This window comes from Aspergillus campestris, assembly GCF_002847485.1.
Source record: "Aspergillus campestris IBT 28561 chromosome Unknown P168scaffold_1, whole genome shotgun sequence".
In the NCBI taxonomy this organism is placed as follows: Eukaryota; Fungi; Ascomycota; class Eurotiomycetes; order Eurotiales; family Aspergillaceae; genus Aspergillus; species Aspergillus campestris.
The window spans coordinates 4,558,102-4,576,541 of record NW_020194336.1 but is presented as its reverse complement, the minus strand read 5'-3'; the positions used below and the strand labels follow the sequence as shown (position 1 = coordinate 4,576,541).

At 51.4% G+C, this 18,440-nt stretch overlaps 6 protein-coding genes across 6 annotated transcripts; 3 read left to right on the top strand and 3 right to left on the bottom strand.

The window, feature by feature from the left end:
• Positions 1-62: 62 nt before the first annotated feature.
• On the top strand, positions 63-2,000 carry P168DRAFT_301832 (tyrosine-protein phosphatase). The gene is made up of 2 exons (XM_024838576.1): positions 63-1,047; positions 1,136-2,000. The coding sequence occupies exons 1-2, from the start codon at positions 513-515 to the stop codon at positions 1,501-1,503; spliced, it is 903 nt and encodes a 300-aa protein (XP_024697889.1). The 5' UTR covers positions 63-512; the 3' UTR covers positions 1,504-2,000.
• On the bottom strand, positions 1,391-2,571 carry P168DRAFT_301831 (glutathione S-transferase family protein). The gene is made up of 2 exons (XM_024838575.1): positions 2,376-2,571; positions 1,391-2,252 (listed from the first exon to the last, which is right to left on the bottom strand). Exons 1-2 carry the CDS (start codon positions 2,433-2,435, stop codon positions 1,638-1,640), a joined length of 675 nt encoding a protein of 224 aa, XP_024697888.1. The 5' UTR covers positions 2,436-2,571; the 3' UTR covers positions 1,391-1,637.
• Positions 2,572-3,302: 731 nt separating this feature from the next.
• Positions 3,303-5,667, bottom strand: P168DRAFT_278790 (long-chain fatty alcohol dehydrogenase; the record flags this gene model as incomplete). Its single annotated transcript, XM_024835717.1, has 3 exons — positions 3,303-4,063; positions 4,128-5,239; positions 5,297-5,667. The coding sequence occupies 3 exons, from the start codon at positions 5,665-5,667 to the stop codon at positions 3,303-3,305; spliced, it is 2,244 nt and encodes a 747-aa protein (XP_024697887.1).
• Positions 5,668-7,987: 2,320 nt separating this feature from the next.
• Positions 7,988-9,036, bottom strand: P168DRAFT_278789 (FYVE zinc finger domain-containing protein; the record flags this gene model as incomplete). Its single annotated transcript, XM_024835716.1, has 2 exons — positions 7,988-8,404; positions 8,605-9,036. The coding sequence occupies 2 exons, from the start codon at positions 9,034-9,036 to the stop codon at positions 7,988-7,990; spliced, it is 849 nt and encodes a 282-aa protein (XP_024697886.1).
• A 6,802-nt stretch (positions 9,037-15,838) lies between these two features.
• Positions 15,839-17,298, top strand: P168DRAFT_287348 (2-hydroxyacid dehydrogenase). The gene has a single exon (XM_024836555.1). It carries the CDS (start codon positions 15,964-15,966, stop codon positions 17,038-17,040), a length of 1,077 nt encoding a protein of 358 aa, XP_024697885.1. The 5' UTR covers positions 15,839-15,963; the 3' UTR covers positions 17,041-17,298.
• Positions 17,176-18,144, top strand: P168DRAFT_332898 (uncharacterized protein; the record flags this gene model as incomplete). Its single annotated transcript, XM_024841668.1, has 3 exons — positions 17,176-17,823; positions 18,025-18,047; positions 18,115-18,144. The coding sequence occupies exons 1-3, from the start codon at positions 17,319-17,321 to the stop codon at positions 18,142-18,144; spliced, it is 558 nt and encodes a 185-aa protein (XP_024697884.1). The 5' UTR covers positions 17,176-17,318.
• Between the last annotated feature and the right edge of the window lie 296 nt (positions 18,145-18,440).

Genomic DNA, 18,440 nt, shown 5'->3' with positions numbered 1-18,440 from the left:
TTCGAGCGCTGTGCATATCGAGTTGTGCAGAATTATATAATTATGCATTCCATATGCTGTTTGCACTGTTTGGAATGCAGGTGAACATTCGTCTATTTTTACCTCTTCCTCTCTTGCCCAGACTTGCACGTCCTAGAATATCTCAAAAGCATGAAGTGGGACCATTGGCTTGTCATATCCATTGACAATGACCAGGCCAGGTCTGAGCGTCGTGTTGAATCAAACTAGCAGTGACGGCCAAGTCTACGCATGCTGGATATGACGTCTATTCCCCACCACCACCGCCTTGCAGTCCTCCGCGCACACGACATGAAACGAATGCCAACGTGAACAGGCCAGGCTGGGTAAAACTGCAGAAGAGAATATGATACGACAGTTCCAGAACAATATCAACAGCTGACAAGAGGCTCGAGCCATCCCCTCCAACTTAGTCATGCTCGTATAACACCACCCACATCCATATCCATCCCCGCATCACTCGACAAGACCAGACCAGACCACTGCACATCACCATGTCCCCCACGCAAGAAGACGACCACGAAGCCACCAAGCTCGCCACCCTCCTCACAACCGACATCCGCACGGTACTTCCTCCACAGCCAACAGGGGCCATACTCTCCCAGCGCCCGTTCGTCTCCATCCCAGGCCTCTTCAACCTGCGCGACCTCAGCACGCCCCAAGATGATGGTCCCCCCGCAATCCGCCCGGGCTTCATCTACCGCTCCGGCGCCTTGACACACATCACGCCGGCTGGTAAAACCGCCCTCGTTGATACCCTCCATCTAGGTACAATCTTCGACCTGCGTCGGCCGGAGGAGCGCGAGCGCGCCCCCAGCCCTGACATCCCCGGCGTCGAGACAATCTGGACGCCGTACGCGTTCACGCCCATGCCTGTTAATCCGCGCGATTTTGCAGGACCGGATGGTGGCGTCTCCGGGTTCGTCAAGATGTATGTTGCGGTGCTGGAGTGCGCTGAGCCGGCGTTCAAGGCGGTGTTTCAGCAGATACGGGACCACCCGGAGCGGCCTATTCTAGTTCATTGTTCAGGTTTGTCAATATTTACCCATCTATGAACAGACTTCTTCGCATCCTCGAAGAAGCCAAGCTTGTAATATGGAGTGCTAATTTAAGTTAGCCGGAAAGGACCGCACGGGCGTCATCGCCGCCCTTATTGAAAAACTAGCCGGCTACTCCGACGACGCCATCGTGTACGACTACCTCCTCACACGGATCGGGATTGAGCCTGCGCGCCCGGCACTGCTGGGGTTCCTGCGGGGACAGGTCGGGGCGCCGGTGCCGGAAGAGATGCCGGGGTTAGTGGAGCTGTGCGGTGTGCAGGCGGCGGCGATGAGGGGGTTCCTGAAAGTGCTGGACGAAACGTTCGAGGAGGGTGTTGTTGGGTATTTGACTATTCGACTGGGGTTTTCGGACGAGGATGTGGAGGTGATACGGAGGAACTTGGCTCATTACTCTGAGGATCAAGTTTCAAACCCTACTAGATAGTATAGTATCCCCCGCGAGCGCAGCATACAACCCGACCAAAGACAACAGAAGACAATACAATCTACAATGAAGAAACAACAGACTCAAAACAAACCAGCTAAATTCACCTAGCTGAATAGACAAATATAAAAGATCTAAACAGGAACCTCCCTCTTCTCCACATACTGCAGCACCCCAAACGCCTCCTTCACACCCTGCGTCTCCACAACCCTCTTATACCACTCCATCGCCTTAGGGAACTTCTCCCTAATCTCCCTATCAATAGCAGTCGAGAAGCCCCAAACCAGCGCACTCGCCACCGTAATATCCCCCAGACTAACCTTCTCCCCACCGGCAAGCCACTCCTGCCCCTCAAGCGCCTTCTCCAGCGTACGGAACGCCCTCTCAATCTTCCCAACAGCCGCCTCCTCCACAGCGGCATCAAAAGCGCGATACTTCATCCGCGGCAACACAAGGTCAATAACAGGGTTCTGGACGTCGCCGTCCGCAAAGCAGATCCACTGCCTGATGAGCGCGCGGCGGAGCGGCGTCTCGCCGAGCAGCTGGTCAGCGGCGGGCCCGCTGTCGGCGATGTACTGCGCGATGGCGTCGGACTCGAAGAGGGTGACTTTGCCGTCGGCGGATTCGAAGGCGGGGACTTTGCCGTGGGGAAATTTGGCGAGGAAGGAGGGGGTTTGGTTGGTTTCGCGCATGACGAAGTCCGGGACGTAGGGGACGGAGAGGTTGTTGATGTTTGCTGCTGCTTGGGCCTGGGATATCATTAGCATTGTTCTATTTTATTTGGTTCTTGCTCAATGGCTTTTTTTGGGGGGGGGGGGGGGGGGGGGGGGGGTTCAAGGCGTGGTGGGGAGAGGATGAGGGGTAAGTAGTACCTTCATAACCCTGGGGTTATTAGGATAGCTCCAGATCTGGCCAAACGGAGTGGGAGACATGATGTATGTAGTATGGTATGAATGATACTAGAGGATCAATATGTTGTGTTGATAGTGTAGTGTGTAGTGTAGTGCAGTGTAGTTGAAAACAAACAACGACCAAAGAGGGGTTTATATAGATCTCAAAGGATCTCAAGTTCCCAGTAAGGAAAGGTCATCCAAATGACAGCTCAGCTAGTTTACTCAATCCGTCAAGATAGTTATTAAGCCACGGACCACGATTACAAATAGGCTACCTCCATTACCCACCATCACGAACTAACTACTGTGTATACACCTAGTTAGGGGTAGTAAGGATGACAAATACAGCGGGGTTGTTGATAATCCACCCAAAGAAGGACGGAAAGAGAGGGAGTCTCTCATCGAATGTTATCGAACAGTGAGAGTGGAGTGCTGGTAGTTGACGCGTGCTCATAGGCCGTGTGTGGCCCGTTACTGCGGGGTTACTTGTTTGGACTGTTTACTCTGCGCTGTAGGTAACAGTTACAGATACGATACTATGGAGGTTGAAATGTAAGAGATATAAGGTATCTATAATATCTACAAGTTGATAGATAGCTTTATATAAAGTTATAGATGCGATCCGTATGCAGGGTCATTCTTATACGCCGTAGATCTTGCTACATGCCAGGATATGATGGTGTCATTCATGTCAGCATATGCCACAGAGTGGAATGCTCTATAGATGATCAGCCTAGTAAGAGAAAAGAAGAAGAAGGATCAATAAGGTAAGATAGGGAAAATTAAGAAGAATAAGAAGAACAAGAAGAATAAGAAGAATAAGAATGAGGAGAATTAATGATAATAATGATAATAATTCAGGCTATGCATATCCAAGTCATGTACTCGCTTTACAGCACCACCCCCTTACAACCTAGTCTTGCTCATCTGCTTGTCCAACGACTTGGCCAACTTCTGACTCGCCCAGTCTGCAATCCCCATGTTGGTCACCATCGGGTTCACTCCGCTGGCGCTCGGGAACACCGACGCGTCCATCACGTACAGCCCCCGAGTCCCCCACACCTGACACTCCGGGTCCACCACGCTGCTGCGCACCGACGACCCCATGCGGCACGTGCCCATCTGGTGCGCACTCGCGAACATGGTGCGCTCCGGGTCGCACGGCGTCTTGCGACGCAGCTCCGAGATCCACGCCTGCAGCGCCGCGTTGTTGGTGCCCTCCGCGGAATTCGTGTTGGCCGGGTCCGGTCGCACGAACGGCGGCATGTCGCGGTACGACGTGCGGAACTCCTTGGCCCCCGCGATGTAGGCCACCTTCGCCGCCGTCACGATCCCCTCCACGATGTGCTTGCGGTCAAAGACCGACGGCGTGTAGTCGATGCGCAATCGTCCGTCCACCGGGTCTGGGTACACCCGACCGGTGTCGCGGTCCTTGGTGAGCGTGATGAAGCCCGCCATGTGCGACAGCTTGGCCGTCCACATCTTCCAATCCAGCCCGTCGCGCCACGTGAACGCCGGGAGGAATGCCGGCGGCAACATGGTCAGGCATTCGACCTTGACACCGTGGCCGTGTCCGTCAAGGTCCTCAAACTCGTCGATCACGGTGGTCAGCGCGGCCCCTTCCCACGGACGGGTCTCTTCATCAAAGACGGCTCCCCCAATGACAACTATACATATCAGTAACGGCATTCCCTTGGAAAGAGGAGAGGAGGTGGGGTGGGAAGGGCTTACCCGGATGCAAATGGAGATTCCGGCCGACCTGCGGGTTCTTAATGCCACTGCGCAGCAGAAGCAAAGGACTCTGCAAAGTCCCGCACGAAACGACCACTTTCTTCGAGTTGATGATGACCTTGCGTTTGATGGCAGTCGGCCCGGACTGACCGCACCAGGCGTCTCGCGACGTCCACGTGCCCTCAACACCAGACGCCACACGGCCGGCCTTCGTGTTGGTGAAGAGGACCCGGTCGACATGGAATCCCTCGATGAATTGCGCACCGGCCTTGGACGCATCCGCGAGGTACGTCTCGGTGGGGCCCTGCTTCTCAGCTGAGTGGCAGCCCATCGTGCAGTGGCCACAGTAATGCTCGTGAGTCCCCGTGTTCTGGGGTACCGCGCTGGCCGAGTATCCCAGTTTCCGGGCGCCTTCCAGGAGCACCCGGTTCTGGTGGTTGTGACGGGTGTACTCCGAACTGGCACCGATGCGCTCGCACACGCGGTCCAAGCTGTTTTGGAACTCCATCGAGGTAAAGAAGGGCAGGCCACCGTCGGCCCACTCCTGGCGCACATAGCCCTGGGTCTGGAGGGACGCCGACCAGTTGACGGTGCCACCGCCGCCCCAGACAGATCCGGCGAACACGCCCATGGTGCCATCGTCCGTCGTCACTGCCCCCGAGCCCTCGAACATACTGACGAAACCTTGGTCAAAACTCATGGGGAAGTTGCGCGAGGAGTACTGGTAGGCCTTTTCGACAACGATCACCTTGTGGCCCGCCTCCGCGAGATTCTTGGCCGCCACGCCGCCGCCGCAGCCACTACCGACGATCACCACGTCGGTTTCGATAATCTCGGGGCGATCACCACCGGGGAAGCCAAGGAATTCAAAGGGATGACTGTCCCGCGGTTGCCCATGGGCGGGAACCTGGGGGAACCCGATGGCCTGCAACGCGGTAGGGCTGGTGACGATCCACGTCCGCCTGGAGATGGCGGACAAGGCGCGGAAGACGGCACGAAGGGGCTTTAACCGGGACGTCTCCCATCCGCGGAAGACATTCTCGCGGACTTCGAATGGTTGGTTCTGGAACGGCGTCATGGACCCGGTCAGGAGCAGGGAGCCGGCTCTGGTACTATAACACTGTCAGCTTCACGCATCATCCAATCGGGGACGCCCAGACACGACGTACTTGAGGACATTCAAAATAAGACTGATGCCGTTTCGGCCCTCTTGGTGGACGTAGGTCGTGAACAGACGCTGGATATTCTCGCGAAAGGCGGCGTTTGTCGACACGTCTTCTGCCAAGTACTGGGCGGCGATGACGCCGGCATCCGGGTCGTGAATTTTAGCAGTCAACGAAGCAAGGGCCTGGTCATAGACTGCCTTGGACACCTGTTTATCGGACGAGGATCTCGACCCTCCCCTGCTGCGGATTCTGGGGACGACCGTGCTGGCGATCGACAAGAGCGTAGTCCATTGCAGCTCGGAGAACAACTGCTCCTGGGAGACGGGGGGGATTGACACTGGCAAGGGAGTGTATGGGATGGTCTGGTCAGCCATGATGCCAGGCTATCTCAAGACAGTTATAGGCAGGATGAATTAGGATATCGCAAGGATCCTGCGTGGATGACAGAGGGTCCTCAGAAATCGACTTGTATAGCAACCCGAGGATGGATAGGATAAGGATGAATAGTGGATTAAAAAGGACAGTTGAATGAGAGAAGAAAAAAGATAACAGGTGGCGATGAAGCTCGGCCGGTAGTATTATAGTATTAATGACAAGGGAGGGAGTGAGTGAAAAAGAGGAAGTGAATGTAATTGTCCGGCGGCCCAGATGGGCGATACCTAATGTACTTGACAGGTAGTAGCGCCTTCCTTCTCCACGTTGAGCAGCTGGTGGGTGCCCAGAGCAGTAGAGCTTGCGAGCGGACTTGGCGAGGCAGGTGAACCAATGGCGACGCGATGTGGGGGCGAATTCTCAAGCCTTGTCTCTCAGAAACTTCTCGGCCTTCAATAAGACAATAAGAGAGAACCAATGGCCTGGTCTTTATGTCGCAGCCAACCCGGGGATCCCGCGGGGAAGAAAAGGAGGGGAAAGCCGAGGCTGCGGACATTGTTTGGAGATGAACTCATTTCGGGGTGTGTGTTCGAAAAACAAAGAAAATAACCAGGGACGCGGCAAGGATAGGTGGTGGGTCAGCGAGGGCTTCATTCATGGTGGTAGTCTCGTTCATTGGGTGGTCCCGTCACGATCGTCCATCCAGTGGACTAATGAAGGATTTGTATGCGGGGAAATCAGCCAAGCTTCACGTGGAGATGATACTGAAGTGGAGAGTCAGCAGCATCATGCCATGTCATGTGAAAGGGTAACCCGGGGTGATGAATGAACTATATGGTGCGACATCCTGACACTAACAAGGATTCGTGGTTTCTGGTCTCAAATCCGGGGATCTACCATGCTTGACCACTTAGTCTTTGGAGATCGGTTGCAGCAGTCGATCTCCAAAAGAAGGCAAGTAGACGTCGTCAGCCTGAACATTCACCAAAGGAAGAGTTGTGGGAGAGAGAAAGACAGCTAACCGTCATAGCTGGAAGCGAGCTGTCATGCATAATGCATGCCGAGCTTCCGAGAATGCACAGAATTCGGTCCAATGCCGGAGTGGGTTCGGAATGTGGGCAATTGATGCAGCATTCCAGTTTTGAACTTCGTATGCTTCTTCGTCGCCACTAAGCACGAAGCAACCCTCAGCAATTCATGACTGGGATATTATATCCAACGATCTGGTAAGTATCTCACGACACATATCACTGGCAGCACGAGGATATACCGAGAAGGATGGGAAGTAGGCAAGACAGGGGAACAGGAAGTGAATAATATACACCTTATATAGGAATGAGAGAGATATAAAGACAAGGATTGAATCAAGATAACATAAGCTTCAAGAGCACAGAGATCAGGTGATGCCACCACCTGCGTTACCGCCAGATCTCAACGTGACCTCTACACATCTACTATCTGCGCGGTAGAAGATCTATTGGACGATGTCTCCTACCATGATACAGCCTATAAAATACACATTGAGTACCTGCCTAGGTAGTATCGTGGGATTGTCCCTCTTTCAACTGAACCGTTTTTATAGGTTAGGGACATCAGATGGAGATCATGATGCTATACAAAATATTGAACTCAAGCTAAGCGACTATATGCTGTAACGGCGCCAATTGGGTACAGGCGCGATGTATATCTGGCAATATAGATTGAACCGAAGGCGTCTGTCAAGTGAACTATAGTAGATACGACTACAGCTACGGTAACAAGATGAAGTAATGTTAGGATATAGATAGATTAATCGTATATCAACTATCAATTCCTCCAGATCAATCAATCAGACCAACTCCTCTATAACCGAAAAACCCAACATGCCAACTAATGTAAAATAATCAACGCCGATCTCAGAAAAAACAGCAGAAACGAAGGCTCGAAATGGCATAAGATCGCCGAACGATGAAGAAAAAAAAATGACGGGGTATCCTGAGTATCAAGGAAAAACAACGAAAGAAATAACCCCCCGTCTCTATGACGATCGCGTGATGACATTAGTGGGTTGGGAGTGACCCGTGTAGAGAAAAAAAAAAAGAAAAAAAAAAAAAAAAGGCAGCACTCCAAAACAGTCAAGCAAACAAGACCGGACTCCAACACGGAATCACTGAACGAAGGAAGAAAAAGGGCATCAAGTCGAGAAAGAGAAAAAAGGCTAATGGTAATCTAAAACGGGCGTGGGTAGAAAAGTAGGTCCGCAGCGAGCGCAATGTCCAATGGAACGGCGGACGTGGTATCGTATCGTAACAGGTGAATCAGGCGTGGGGTTCGTAGGGCATATTAAAAGGTACTCCAGTTCCAGCCGCGCGGAACGCTCGCGGCTATCTCGGTGGGGTTGGGACCAAGCATCGCGGCCAGTTTGGCTCGAGGGCCCTCGACCGGCGAGGATTCTTGAGTCTCGGAGGGGTCACGTTCGGAGCCAGAGCTGGAGGACTGCTCGTCAATCGCGCCTTGGATCTTATTCAGACGGTCGGAGCGGGACTCTTCCCAGCGCTGGAAGGCGTGCCAACAAAGGTCGCATGCCCGCGACGGCACCCCGTCGGGGTGGAAGCGGGCGGACTGGTCGAGGGGGACGTGGAAGGGGGTGTGAGAGGAGCAAAAGACATGCCCACAGTGGCGGCAGTGATGCCGACGGAGGAAGATTCCAAAGGAGGAGCGGCAGGTGGGGGAGTCGCAGTTGGGTGAAGCTGCATCAGCCTGTCACATGTCGTTAGCATCACGTTGTCAAATCCATTATGGTAGTCATTGATGAGCGAGCACGCCATTCGTCGTGATCGACCGACTGGTGCGACATCTCGAGGCATGCTCACGCCATCCAATGGGATATATAAGGATCCCGACCCCTGGGATCATGCACAATAAAAGGAGAGGAATAAAAGGAAAAAGAGGATGCTCACCTTCCAATGATCCCGCGTGGGAAGACCGGTAACTTGGCCCAGATGTTCATGTCGCATCCACTCGTTCTCAGCCAGTCTACTCACTCCTGCGCTGGTGGTGCTGTCCATGGTGGAGCGACGGCTACTGACGGTCTGCTCCTCTCCATCGTTCAGGCTGTCGAGGGAGCCATGGACACTGCGTGGAGGAGTTGGGGGCGAATGCTTCTGCGGGCGCTCTGTCGGGCGCAAGGCCGCGGGAACATACAAGGGGGCCTTGGGCGGGCGCAATTGACGGTTATTGAGCGGTAGATATTGTTGCCGCGGAGAAGTCGGTGAGTTGTTGGAGGGAGTGGCGGTGGCCGAATTCACAGGGGAAGGTTGCCCGTAGACGGAGAATTGGTTGCCGGAAGGGGTGGGAGAGGTAGTGGTAGCGGTGACGACATGAGTAGCCATGGTGGATGGTCGGTGTTGAAGTGGCAAGTAGGGTTGGGGAGAAAGGAACAAAGAGGTGTAAAGAAACAGATCGCAAGATCTTGAGTCGAGTCAAGAAATGAATTCGGTTCTTATCGAGGGATAACGTTGCAATTAAAGGAGGTGAGGCGAAGAGGAGCAAAGCGGACGAAACCAGGTAAGCATCGCTCAAAAGGATAGACGGTGAATAGAGTGAACGGTTCGATGACGAGCACACAGGAGTGAACCACCAAACAGAGGAATAATAGGAAGGCGATAATCGAGGAAGATGCAATTGAGTAGAAGTATCGAGAGGATATCGAGAAGATATCGAGAGGAGATTGAGAGATTATATCCTTCAGAACCGAAGGGATGGAACTCGGGAATAAGGAAGAACGTGGTATCCGGTAGTTGGAATCTGGGAACCAGAATATGGGGAAAGAAGAGGATAGTTGAAGTAGTAAAGTACAGAGAGTACAGCGAGTACAACTGACAACACCGTTGCAGTGGACGAGAAAGAGGATTAGATCGCGCGGGGACGAGCGGACTAAGTATGGCGGTCGACGTTGCAGGCCAAGAGCGAGAAGCAAAACGGCGGGAAGTGACGGGCGTTCGAATTTGCCATGCGCCAGTGGGGGGGCGGGGATAGTAAGGAATAATTAAATAATAAATATAATCAGGAATATATATATATATAATTATTATGGTGAATTGAATTAATTAAAATTATGGGGATTCAATTAATATAATCCTAAAAGTCAGCCGAAGGGTTCGGATCTGAGTAGACTGGGAGATTGGAGAGAACCATAAAAGGTTGAGGCTAGAAAGTCCCGAAGAAACGCAATGGGTGGAGTCGGTTGGAGAGTTGATCGGAGGCGGTTTATATTATAATTAATATTAATATTATAATATTTTTATTATGGATCATATTATGTAGTATTATTCTGCTTGGAAATGGTGGAAATATTGGAATTAATTGGATTCAAAGGTCGTACGGAACTTCCTCTCCTCCTCCCCTCTATCGTGAGATTGATTCATGTTAGAAGGATGTATACGGAGTATTCACAGGAGAAACCTGTTTCCTCCCTGTTAACCCCCTGTCTGGTTTGATCGAGTCCTATGGTTGATTCATCTCCGAAATGACTGGGGGAGTTCTTCTTCTGGTCAGCCAAGCGTTTACCGGATTGATAGATAATTATGACACACAGTCCTCCGAGAGTAGTCCGGGAGAATCGGATGCATTCCTGCTCTCCCCTAAACTCTAAGGGGAACGGCTTTCTACCGAGGATGAATCCCATAATCCCGTCCTTCGCGCTCCTGTTCGGTCCGTGTCCAGTAACGCTGATAGTGCAACATGTGTTCCTTGTAGTCTGTGTAGTCCCAGAGACTCATCACCTCTAGTGTTGTCTATGTTGTTACTAGTGTTGTCTATGTTGTTGATTCTACTGTGGATGTGATGTGGATGTTGGTCTGTTACCAACTGACTTGCATGGCTGGAGACATTCTCCATGAGAGATCCAAAGGCCAAGATGATTATGTCTGTCATCAGTGGGGATGCACTGGACTAGTGGTGAATCTGTTGTTGAGCCAACAAGAGTCTCCTCTATCCCTGCACTTCTTGACCGCTTTTTGTGATCCTCCCACGCCTATCAATCATCCTTCCCATCCTCCATCATCCTTTGACCTCTTCCTCTCGAGGGTCAACTCCTAAACTCTAAAAAAGGAACAAGATAAAGATAAAGAACGCCCGGAAAGTAAGAACACGAAGGATGAAAGAACGTACATGATACATCATTCTTCGGTCATCGCCAAGGGTGATCTGAATCCTGACTCCGTGCTAGACGTGGCAATAACATCACGGACGGGTTGGCACGACACCCTTCCTCTTCAGGCCCTTCCTTTCCTACGAATCCTCCCCCACTTGCAACGGGAAAGAAGTGGATGGTACCAGTGGATGGAGCCAAGTTCCATCCCTCCCCATCCTTCTCCAACTCTCCATCCGCCACCAGGAGAGGAAGGATAGAAGTATCCAGATCCCACTCCTTTAACACCACAAGATGTTACATGCGACCCCGGTTGCGGGGGTGACTTCGAGGTTAGGTCACTTGGTAACCCTCCTTCTCGCCGGGTGAGGATCCGTCCAACCAGAAGTACGGCGGACTCGATCCCTCCCTGTTCCCTGTCCGGCATGGCCATCTTCTCCTATCCCTTCACACGGGAGCCCGTCCAGCCCAACCGGGCGGAAGGGAGACCGGGTGGAAGAAAGTCCTAGCCGGTTGAATCTCTTAAAATCAGAATTCTGATTAGTCTGAGGGTCCACATTTCGGGGAACTCCACAGTCCACAGTCCACCCACGACGCGGATCCCACCAGAGCCCACTCATCCACTTGTCCTCGTCTGCTTACCTACTGTGTCGGGGGCAGTTCACGAGATCCTCGGCCGATTTTCCAAATGGCCAGGGTAACATTACTACTAAGACGTTGTAGTTAAGGAGTACAGATACATCCATGAATCAATAATTTGAGTCAGAGGTCTGGGTCTTGTCTTGCACCCACGCGTCGACCCGATCGTAACACCGCTGGTGTCACCATCAACGAGTCATCGAAGGATGTTCTCAGTCGGTCGGATCCCTTGCGCAAACTCTTTGTGCAACTCTGCTCGAACCTTCTGGCGGTGACTGCGCAACGTTCAACGGTCGGAGTAAGGATGGAGTGGATTGCGGACAGTGGACTATTCACAGTGGACACTGTTGGAGACTCGATTCCTCCAGCGTGAGGTGCAAGTTGCAACTCAGGCATCCAGAATTCCACTGACATCCCGCCGGTCAACAGTGGAAACCAATCAGAGCGGCGGACGACACTTCCCAAAGCGGAGGCTCCGTTGAGGCGAAAGTTATGCCAGCCCTGTGATTGGTGGATTCTGGCTTCTTGTTATCGTCACTCTCTGATTGGCTGCTAAGCACCGCTCCCATCCCATTGGCCAGTGCAGCCTTAGAGCCTGAGGACACTGCACAGACAGACCCCGACGCTCCAACCTTGGCGTCCCGGCCTCGGCTAGTGCAGTGTTGTTAGGTAACAGAATAACAGAATGCGACGGTCAGGGCAACTATCGTCCATGGCTCTTCGGACTAGTGCTCTTCACAGCAACCGTTGACGGTGGACTTGCCTTGCTGGGAAAAGCCTCAAGGATGGGTGGCATAAAGCTTCGACAGTCGTCCACTTGTTAATCCCAAGGGGGTCTAGCTGCTGGTCTGGCTCACCCTGTCAGTCTGTCACTCGTGGAAGATTACCAATTAGGGACTCGAGATGGATACCTCGCCTGAGAATTAAACACCCCTCTGGTCCGGCGACTAGGCGATCATACTCGGGCAGGTAACCTAAACGCCGCTGCCACCTGCCGAGGAGATCCCCAGATCTGTAGACAAGACAGTAGCTCGCATGGAAGTGTGCGGTAAGGATACGGATACTTCGTGGAATGCTATCGAAGAATCACATGGAACATCACGATATCAATCACTACACTCTATGACACCATAGTGGCAATCAGACAGGCAAACAACAATATCAGAATACATATCTACAAAGAAACGGGGTTCATATTTCAGCGATTACGGAGCAATCCGATAGTCTCATCGACTATGCATTGGCCAAAGCCCGGCCTCCTGTTGGTCGGTGCAGCGATCAACATGTAAAACATCCATGCGTACTTGAGACAGACTACCGAGTAACTAACTACTAGGCTCACTCTAGGCAGGAACTAAATGTCCTCGAGAGTCAAGAAGGCAGCCAACGAGGGAGCCGTTGGCGCTATTAGATCTATGTTCTCGACACGGTCCAACGAACAAGACCTATCTAGTTCAACAAGTCTGATACTTAGTTCGGTTGCCATCTGAACCAGGTAGGACGTATCCGTAAGATCGTACAGCAAGCACACGACGATATAGTACGGTCGGAACCGGCTCGACGATCCTCCATCATCTTCGACTCATGTTCGGCGTCCTCACTGACAGGGATCAAGGGACTAGCATTCGATAGATGGCCACGCCGAGATCCCCGACCGGCAGACTATTGGTGATCTAAACGTGTCTCCTGACGCATGCGCTAATCATGGCGTAACTCGGCAAGTTCCCTGCATGCTTGCTACGCCCCTTTCTTCCTCCATGACTATTACCGAGACAAATAGATTGTGCTGTCCTATTCTTGTCAAGGTATGCCCGTCCAATTGAAAATAGACGATAATAACACCTCATAGATCGACGCGTCGTTTGTTGGGTGCTGGTGGGTTGTGGGAGCCGGTGGCTGGGAGGCAAACCATGGTACCGCCCCTTTCTAGTCGCTTCCAACCCTTCCAGAAAGGCCGAAGAATTTCCTTTCCTTTTCCAGCCAGTCATGGCTCAACAATACTCAATCAATCAACAAATGACAAACAATCTCCGCTCCCTGGACCACCCCCCTGTCCCTGGGAGATTACGCAGAACTTCGATAATAGTAACCAGGGTTCCAGGTAGATTGAGACTATTGACCTCGTGAACCATGGGTAAAACAGACCGTATGCATACTATACTACGATACTACTACTACTACTACTACTACTACCACGACCGGCCCTCTTAGCTTGGTCCCACAGCCCGCGGAGATGCTGAGCAGCGAAAAAGAAAAGAAAAAATAAACTAATCATAAAAAAATCATAATCACATTCATAACTGAGTCTCGGTGGACGACGGCGTCTCCACTGATTTGCCGCACTTTCACCCACCCTCGTGACTGACTCCGTTCGACGGACTACACTCCCCATAGTTCTATACCCAAGTAGGTAGGTAGCCAGCTAGCTCCAAAGTCGACGATCGGTGGTCTTTGGCAAAGGTGGACACTAACACCTGGATAAATTCGGTGTACTATTCTAATTCAGTATTGATTGAAAGTGGCCCGGCTGTGGATGTGGGATGGTTGAATTGAATGGATTTATTCAATTTCTACTATTAATTTACACATCCCACTTAATCTATTAAACCCGGCAGAGGTGGATTAGATTAAATTCCCGCATTAATCAAATTCAAAAACCGAATTCTGCATCGTCTACGGCTTTTACCTGCCTAGTCCTACCTTACCTTACTAGCCCAGGTAGACTACTAGCTAACTACTGTCTAATCTAGCTAGCCTTGTAGAGAGCGGCCTGGCGCCGTCCGTGACTGGAGATGGGATGCGGTGAAGAATTGAGTACGAAGATCATCAGCACGGCAGGATGGATCTTCATGAATATAGTAGACCTCTTAGTACTAGGTAGGATGTAAACATTATCATAAACAGATAGCCTGATTGGCCCCACGAAACCCCAAATCCAGCAATCCAATCCACGGACGCATGGATATAATGGGCGGGATAAAGGCAAGGCAGAACCACTTGGGAAGCTGTCAAGCCCGGCTATTGTGCTTGTTCAGCACCTCCGAGTTTCACCCGAGCCCGCGACCTGCCCGTTCGGAATACGGGGGCGGGCGGACTTACTTCCCTGGACAGGGGACCTCGGGTCGGGTGAATTGGGTTGAATTGGACTGCACGCGAGGATCGAAGGGAACGGACACAAGGATCGAACCGCGTGGTCACGGGGATGGGGTCGGGGATGGGACGGGGATGGGGATGGGATGGATGGATAGATGGATCGCTTAGGCACGAGGATCATTGATCGTCCTTACCATCCCTTCTCTGCCGTTCTCAATTTCCTACACGGCAACTTTCCGTGTCTTTGGGACGCGAACCGAGGTTCTGTTGCCCCTTTATCTGTCTATCTATCTTATCGCTTTCCTTCTGCCTGTCTGTATCTTATCGATACTGCTGCTTGTCGCGTGGTATGGGGTAGCATTCTTATCTGTTTGATAGCTACAGATACTAATTCTTCTTTTACGGTCAAGGTGTCTAAGAGAGATCAATCTTGATTATGGCAATAATATCCAATCTGTCTCTCTTATTCGCATGTAACATCCCGCCAAGTGCGTCATGCATGATACCTGAACTTATTCTGCAGAACGTCAGATATAAAGTTTAGCATGGGAGTCCCCTATCTATCCACATCTTGGCATTGTAGTATAGACAGGGGATTTTCGTTTATGGGCAAGGTCTGTCCCGATATTCCACGTGCAATAGTTATATAAATGGGACTAGTTGTACACTTGTCATCGGATTTATGTGATAACACGACGGTACTCGATTAAAACTGCCTGGCGAAATAGTTGAACTGCTGCTCCGTACAGCAGATTGAGATTATATCAGAGTATTCGTGAGGGTTGTCGTAATAGTATTCTCAGGAGTATTCTCAGGACTTGGTTTTAGGGACTGTTAGTGTGAAATAAATTGATCAATGAAGTTTGCGAATCTAACAGAATCAATGAAGGTCATGAGGCGTAAGGAGAGGTTCAAACGGTACTGGAATATATAATGATAGTGATTGATCCTCTAGTCAGGTGACAACTTTAGCCCTGGATATCGCATTCATTGATCTCCAAACCAAGCTGCTTGTTTAATTCTATAAACAAGATAATCGTGCCTCCTCGTCTTATCTTAGTCCCGTTGATCATGGATATAGCTCCATCCATAGACACTAATCTGTGACGGAACATGTTTGCCATAGTTGTACCAACACCGGTAGTACAAATACCCTGAGTCCAGACCTATGTTAACACGCATAACAGCAAGGACAGCAAGGATATTAAACGATGCATGTAACCACTACCCGCCAAGTGGCTTATAGTCCGTTTGTGGCATCCTGGACCGACTGGCTAGAACATCGCATCAACGACGTCATCCACTCACCTCCGCAATTCAATGCAACATAACCACCACGATCCAACATCATTCCCTTATCGATTATTCCATCTCCTGACCACAAGAAACGTACAAAAAACACATCCATAGAATACCACATACATCCACCCGCAAAATGAGACAACTCGCCGTCTTCAGCACCAAATCCTACGACAAACAATACCTCTCCACCACCCTCCAAGAGCAATACCCCACCCTCTGCGAAATCGTCTACCACAGCTTCCCCCTCTGCGACGAGACCGCCTCCCTCGCCCACGGCAGCGACGCCGTCTGCGCCTTCGTCAACGACAAGCTCGACGCCGCCGTCCTCCGCGCCCTCCACGCAGGCGGCACCCGCGCCATCCTCCTCCGCTGCGCCGGCTTCAACGGCATCGACCTCGACACCGCCGAAAAGCTCGGCCTCTTCGTTGCCAACGTCCCCTCCTACTCCCCCGAAGCCGTCGCCGAGTTCGCCGTCGCCCTCATCCAAACCCTCAACCGAAAGACCCACCGCTCCTACAACCGCGTCCGCGAAGGCAACTTCAACATCGAGGGCCTCCTCGGCTACACCCTCGCCGGCAAGACCGTCGGCGTCGTCGGCCTCGGCCGTATCGGCCTTTCCTTCACCCGTATCATGCACGGCTTCGGCTGCAAATTGCTCGCATACGATCCCTATTGCGCGGCGTCCACAGACGCCAACGGCGGGGGTGCCGAATTCCGCCAACTAGACGGGTCGTTCGTCGAGCTAGACGAACTACTCCGCGAGGCAGACATCGTCTCGCTCCACTGCCCACTAACAGAAACAACACGGCACGTAATCGGCCGGGAGAGCCTCAAACAGGTCAAAGCCGGCGCGATGATAGTAAACACCTCACGGGGGGCATTAATTGACACACAAGCGGCGATCGACGCCCTAAAGACAGGGCGACTAGGTGGGTTAGCACTGGACGTGTACGAGGAGGAAGGGGCGCTGTTCTACGACGACCACTCGGGGGATATCATCCACGACGATGCGCTGATGCGGTTGATGACGTTTCCGAATGTGCTGGTTTGTGGGCATCAGGCTTTCTTTACGGATGAGGCGTTGAGGGAAATTGCCACCGTTACGTTGGGGAATCTGGAGGATTTTGTGCTTAGGCGGACATGTCGGAACTCGTTGGTTAGGGAGGGCCATTTACTTGTTGAGAAGGATAAGGAGCCGGTGAGGTTGTAGGTCCCCTTTTTTTTATTGAATGTCGGTTTGTTGGTTGGTTTGATATATATCTGGGAATCTCGCTCTTGAGATTATTCTTGTTGCAATGGCATTAGCAGATTATACAGTATAGATGTGTGGATGGTGGTCAACGTCGTTATTTAACGGCGCAGGTGTTCCGATATATAAATCCCTAACCCGTGGTGCACTGATCACACCAACACAACGCAATACCCTAAATCTCTACTAAATATATGTCTTGATGATATTAGACCTAAGCCACCCGAATATATATGTAAATGCGAATGAATCGAGGATTACGTGAACAGCGAATCGATCGAAACATGCATCACCATGCATCACCATCACAAGAATGCCTCCGACGTGACGGACGAAGTCGCCGAATGTTTAACTACCTTCCACCACGATCCTCGCAAACTCGACAACGCTTTCAGTGCCGCTGCATTCCTAGCCAACCAAGTCTGGATGGGAACCAACATCGAAACGAGCGAAAGGAGCCTGAGGATCTGGTCCGACAAGGGCGCCGATACCCAAGTCCCGGCCATTTCGCGACGAGACATTATAATCGTGTCTACCTGCTCGGTCTAGATATCTTGATCTTGCTACCGCTAGCAATTTACGCAGCGGGGTCGTCGCTATGGACGGAGAAGCTGGACTCATTTGCCATGATGCGAATTGGGGCTGTGGTCGCTGAGAAAGTGCCATTCCTCGTTGGACGGGGGACCGACAAGATCGAGGCTCTCGATGAGATTCCCGGTTGGGTGGGAGACACAGCTGAAGGTAGTGAGCGAGTTGGGAGATCAGGGATGGGAGGGCTCAGGGCTTTGGCTGATTGGGAGGACGGACGGTTTGAGTGCTATGAAGGAGATGGAGAACCGTGGAATGAGAAGAGCACATGGCTTCATCTAGCGCAATGGACGAGGAGATTTAGGTCTGTGATATGGAGGAATTCTAATGATATAGTAAAACTTGGTGAGTAATTAGGTAAAATCCTGGTTTGTATCTATGTAAGTCGATTTCGAAGACTTTATACATTATATAGAAGGCACGAACATGTGAAAAAAATGACTTTAGAAAATCCCAAAACAAAAGACTTGGAGATAAAAGAATACCCAGGTCGTGAAATTTACGAAATATTCTAACTGATCAATAGAAAAACAGACGCATAACTCTTTAGCTCTTATAGCGGATATGTGTAGGGATGGTAGTTACTACCCAAAAAGGAATCCAAGAAAACTGTCAGTAGATATGACCACTTTTCCAGGGATTCTGAGGACGTCCAATGATCAAATGCTCATCCGCATGATTTTCCTCTTATGGAAGTTGACACGTGGATGATTATGCGCAGATGGTTAGGAACTCAGAGCCTCGTATTCTTTTCAACGAGCACTGTCTTGTCG

Coding starts and splice junctions, on each gene's coding strand:
- P168DRAFT_301831 (XM_024838575.1), bottom strand. CDS start 2,435: ATGTCTCCCACTCCGTTTGGCCAGATCTGGAGCTATCCTAATAACCCC. Junction 2,253..2,375: donor ATAACCCCAGGGTTATGAAG/GTACTACTTACC, acceptor ATGATATCCCAG/GCCCAAGCAGCAGCAAACAT.
- P168DRAFT_301832 (XM_024838576.1), top strand. CDS start 513: ATGTCCCCCACGCAAGAAGACGACCACGAAGCCACCAAGCTCGCCACC. Junction 1,048..1,135: donor TATTCTAGTTCATTGTTCAG/GTTTGTCAATAT, acceptor AATTTAAGTTAG/CCGGAAAGGACCGCACGGGC.
- P168DRAFT_287348 (XM_024836555.1), top strand. CDS start 15,964: ATGAGACAACTCGCCGTCTTCAGCACCAAATCCTACGACAAACAATAC.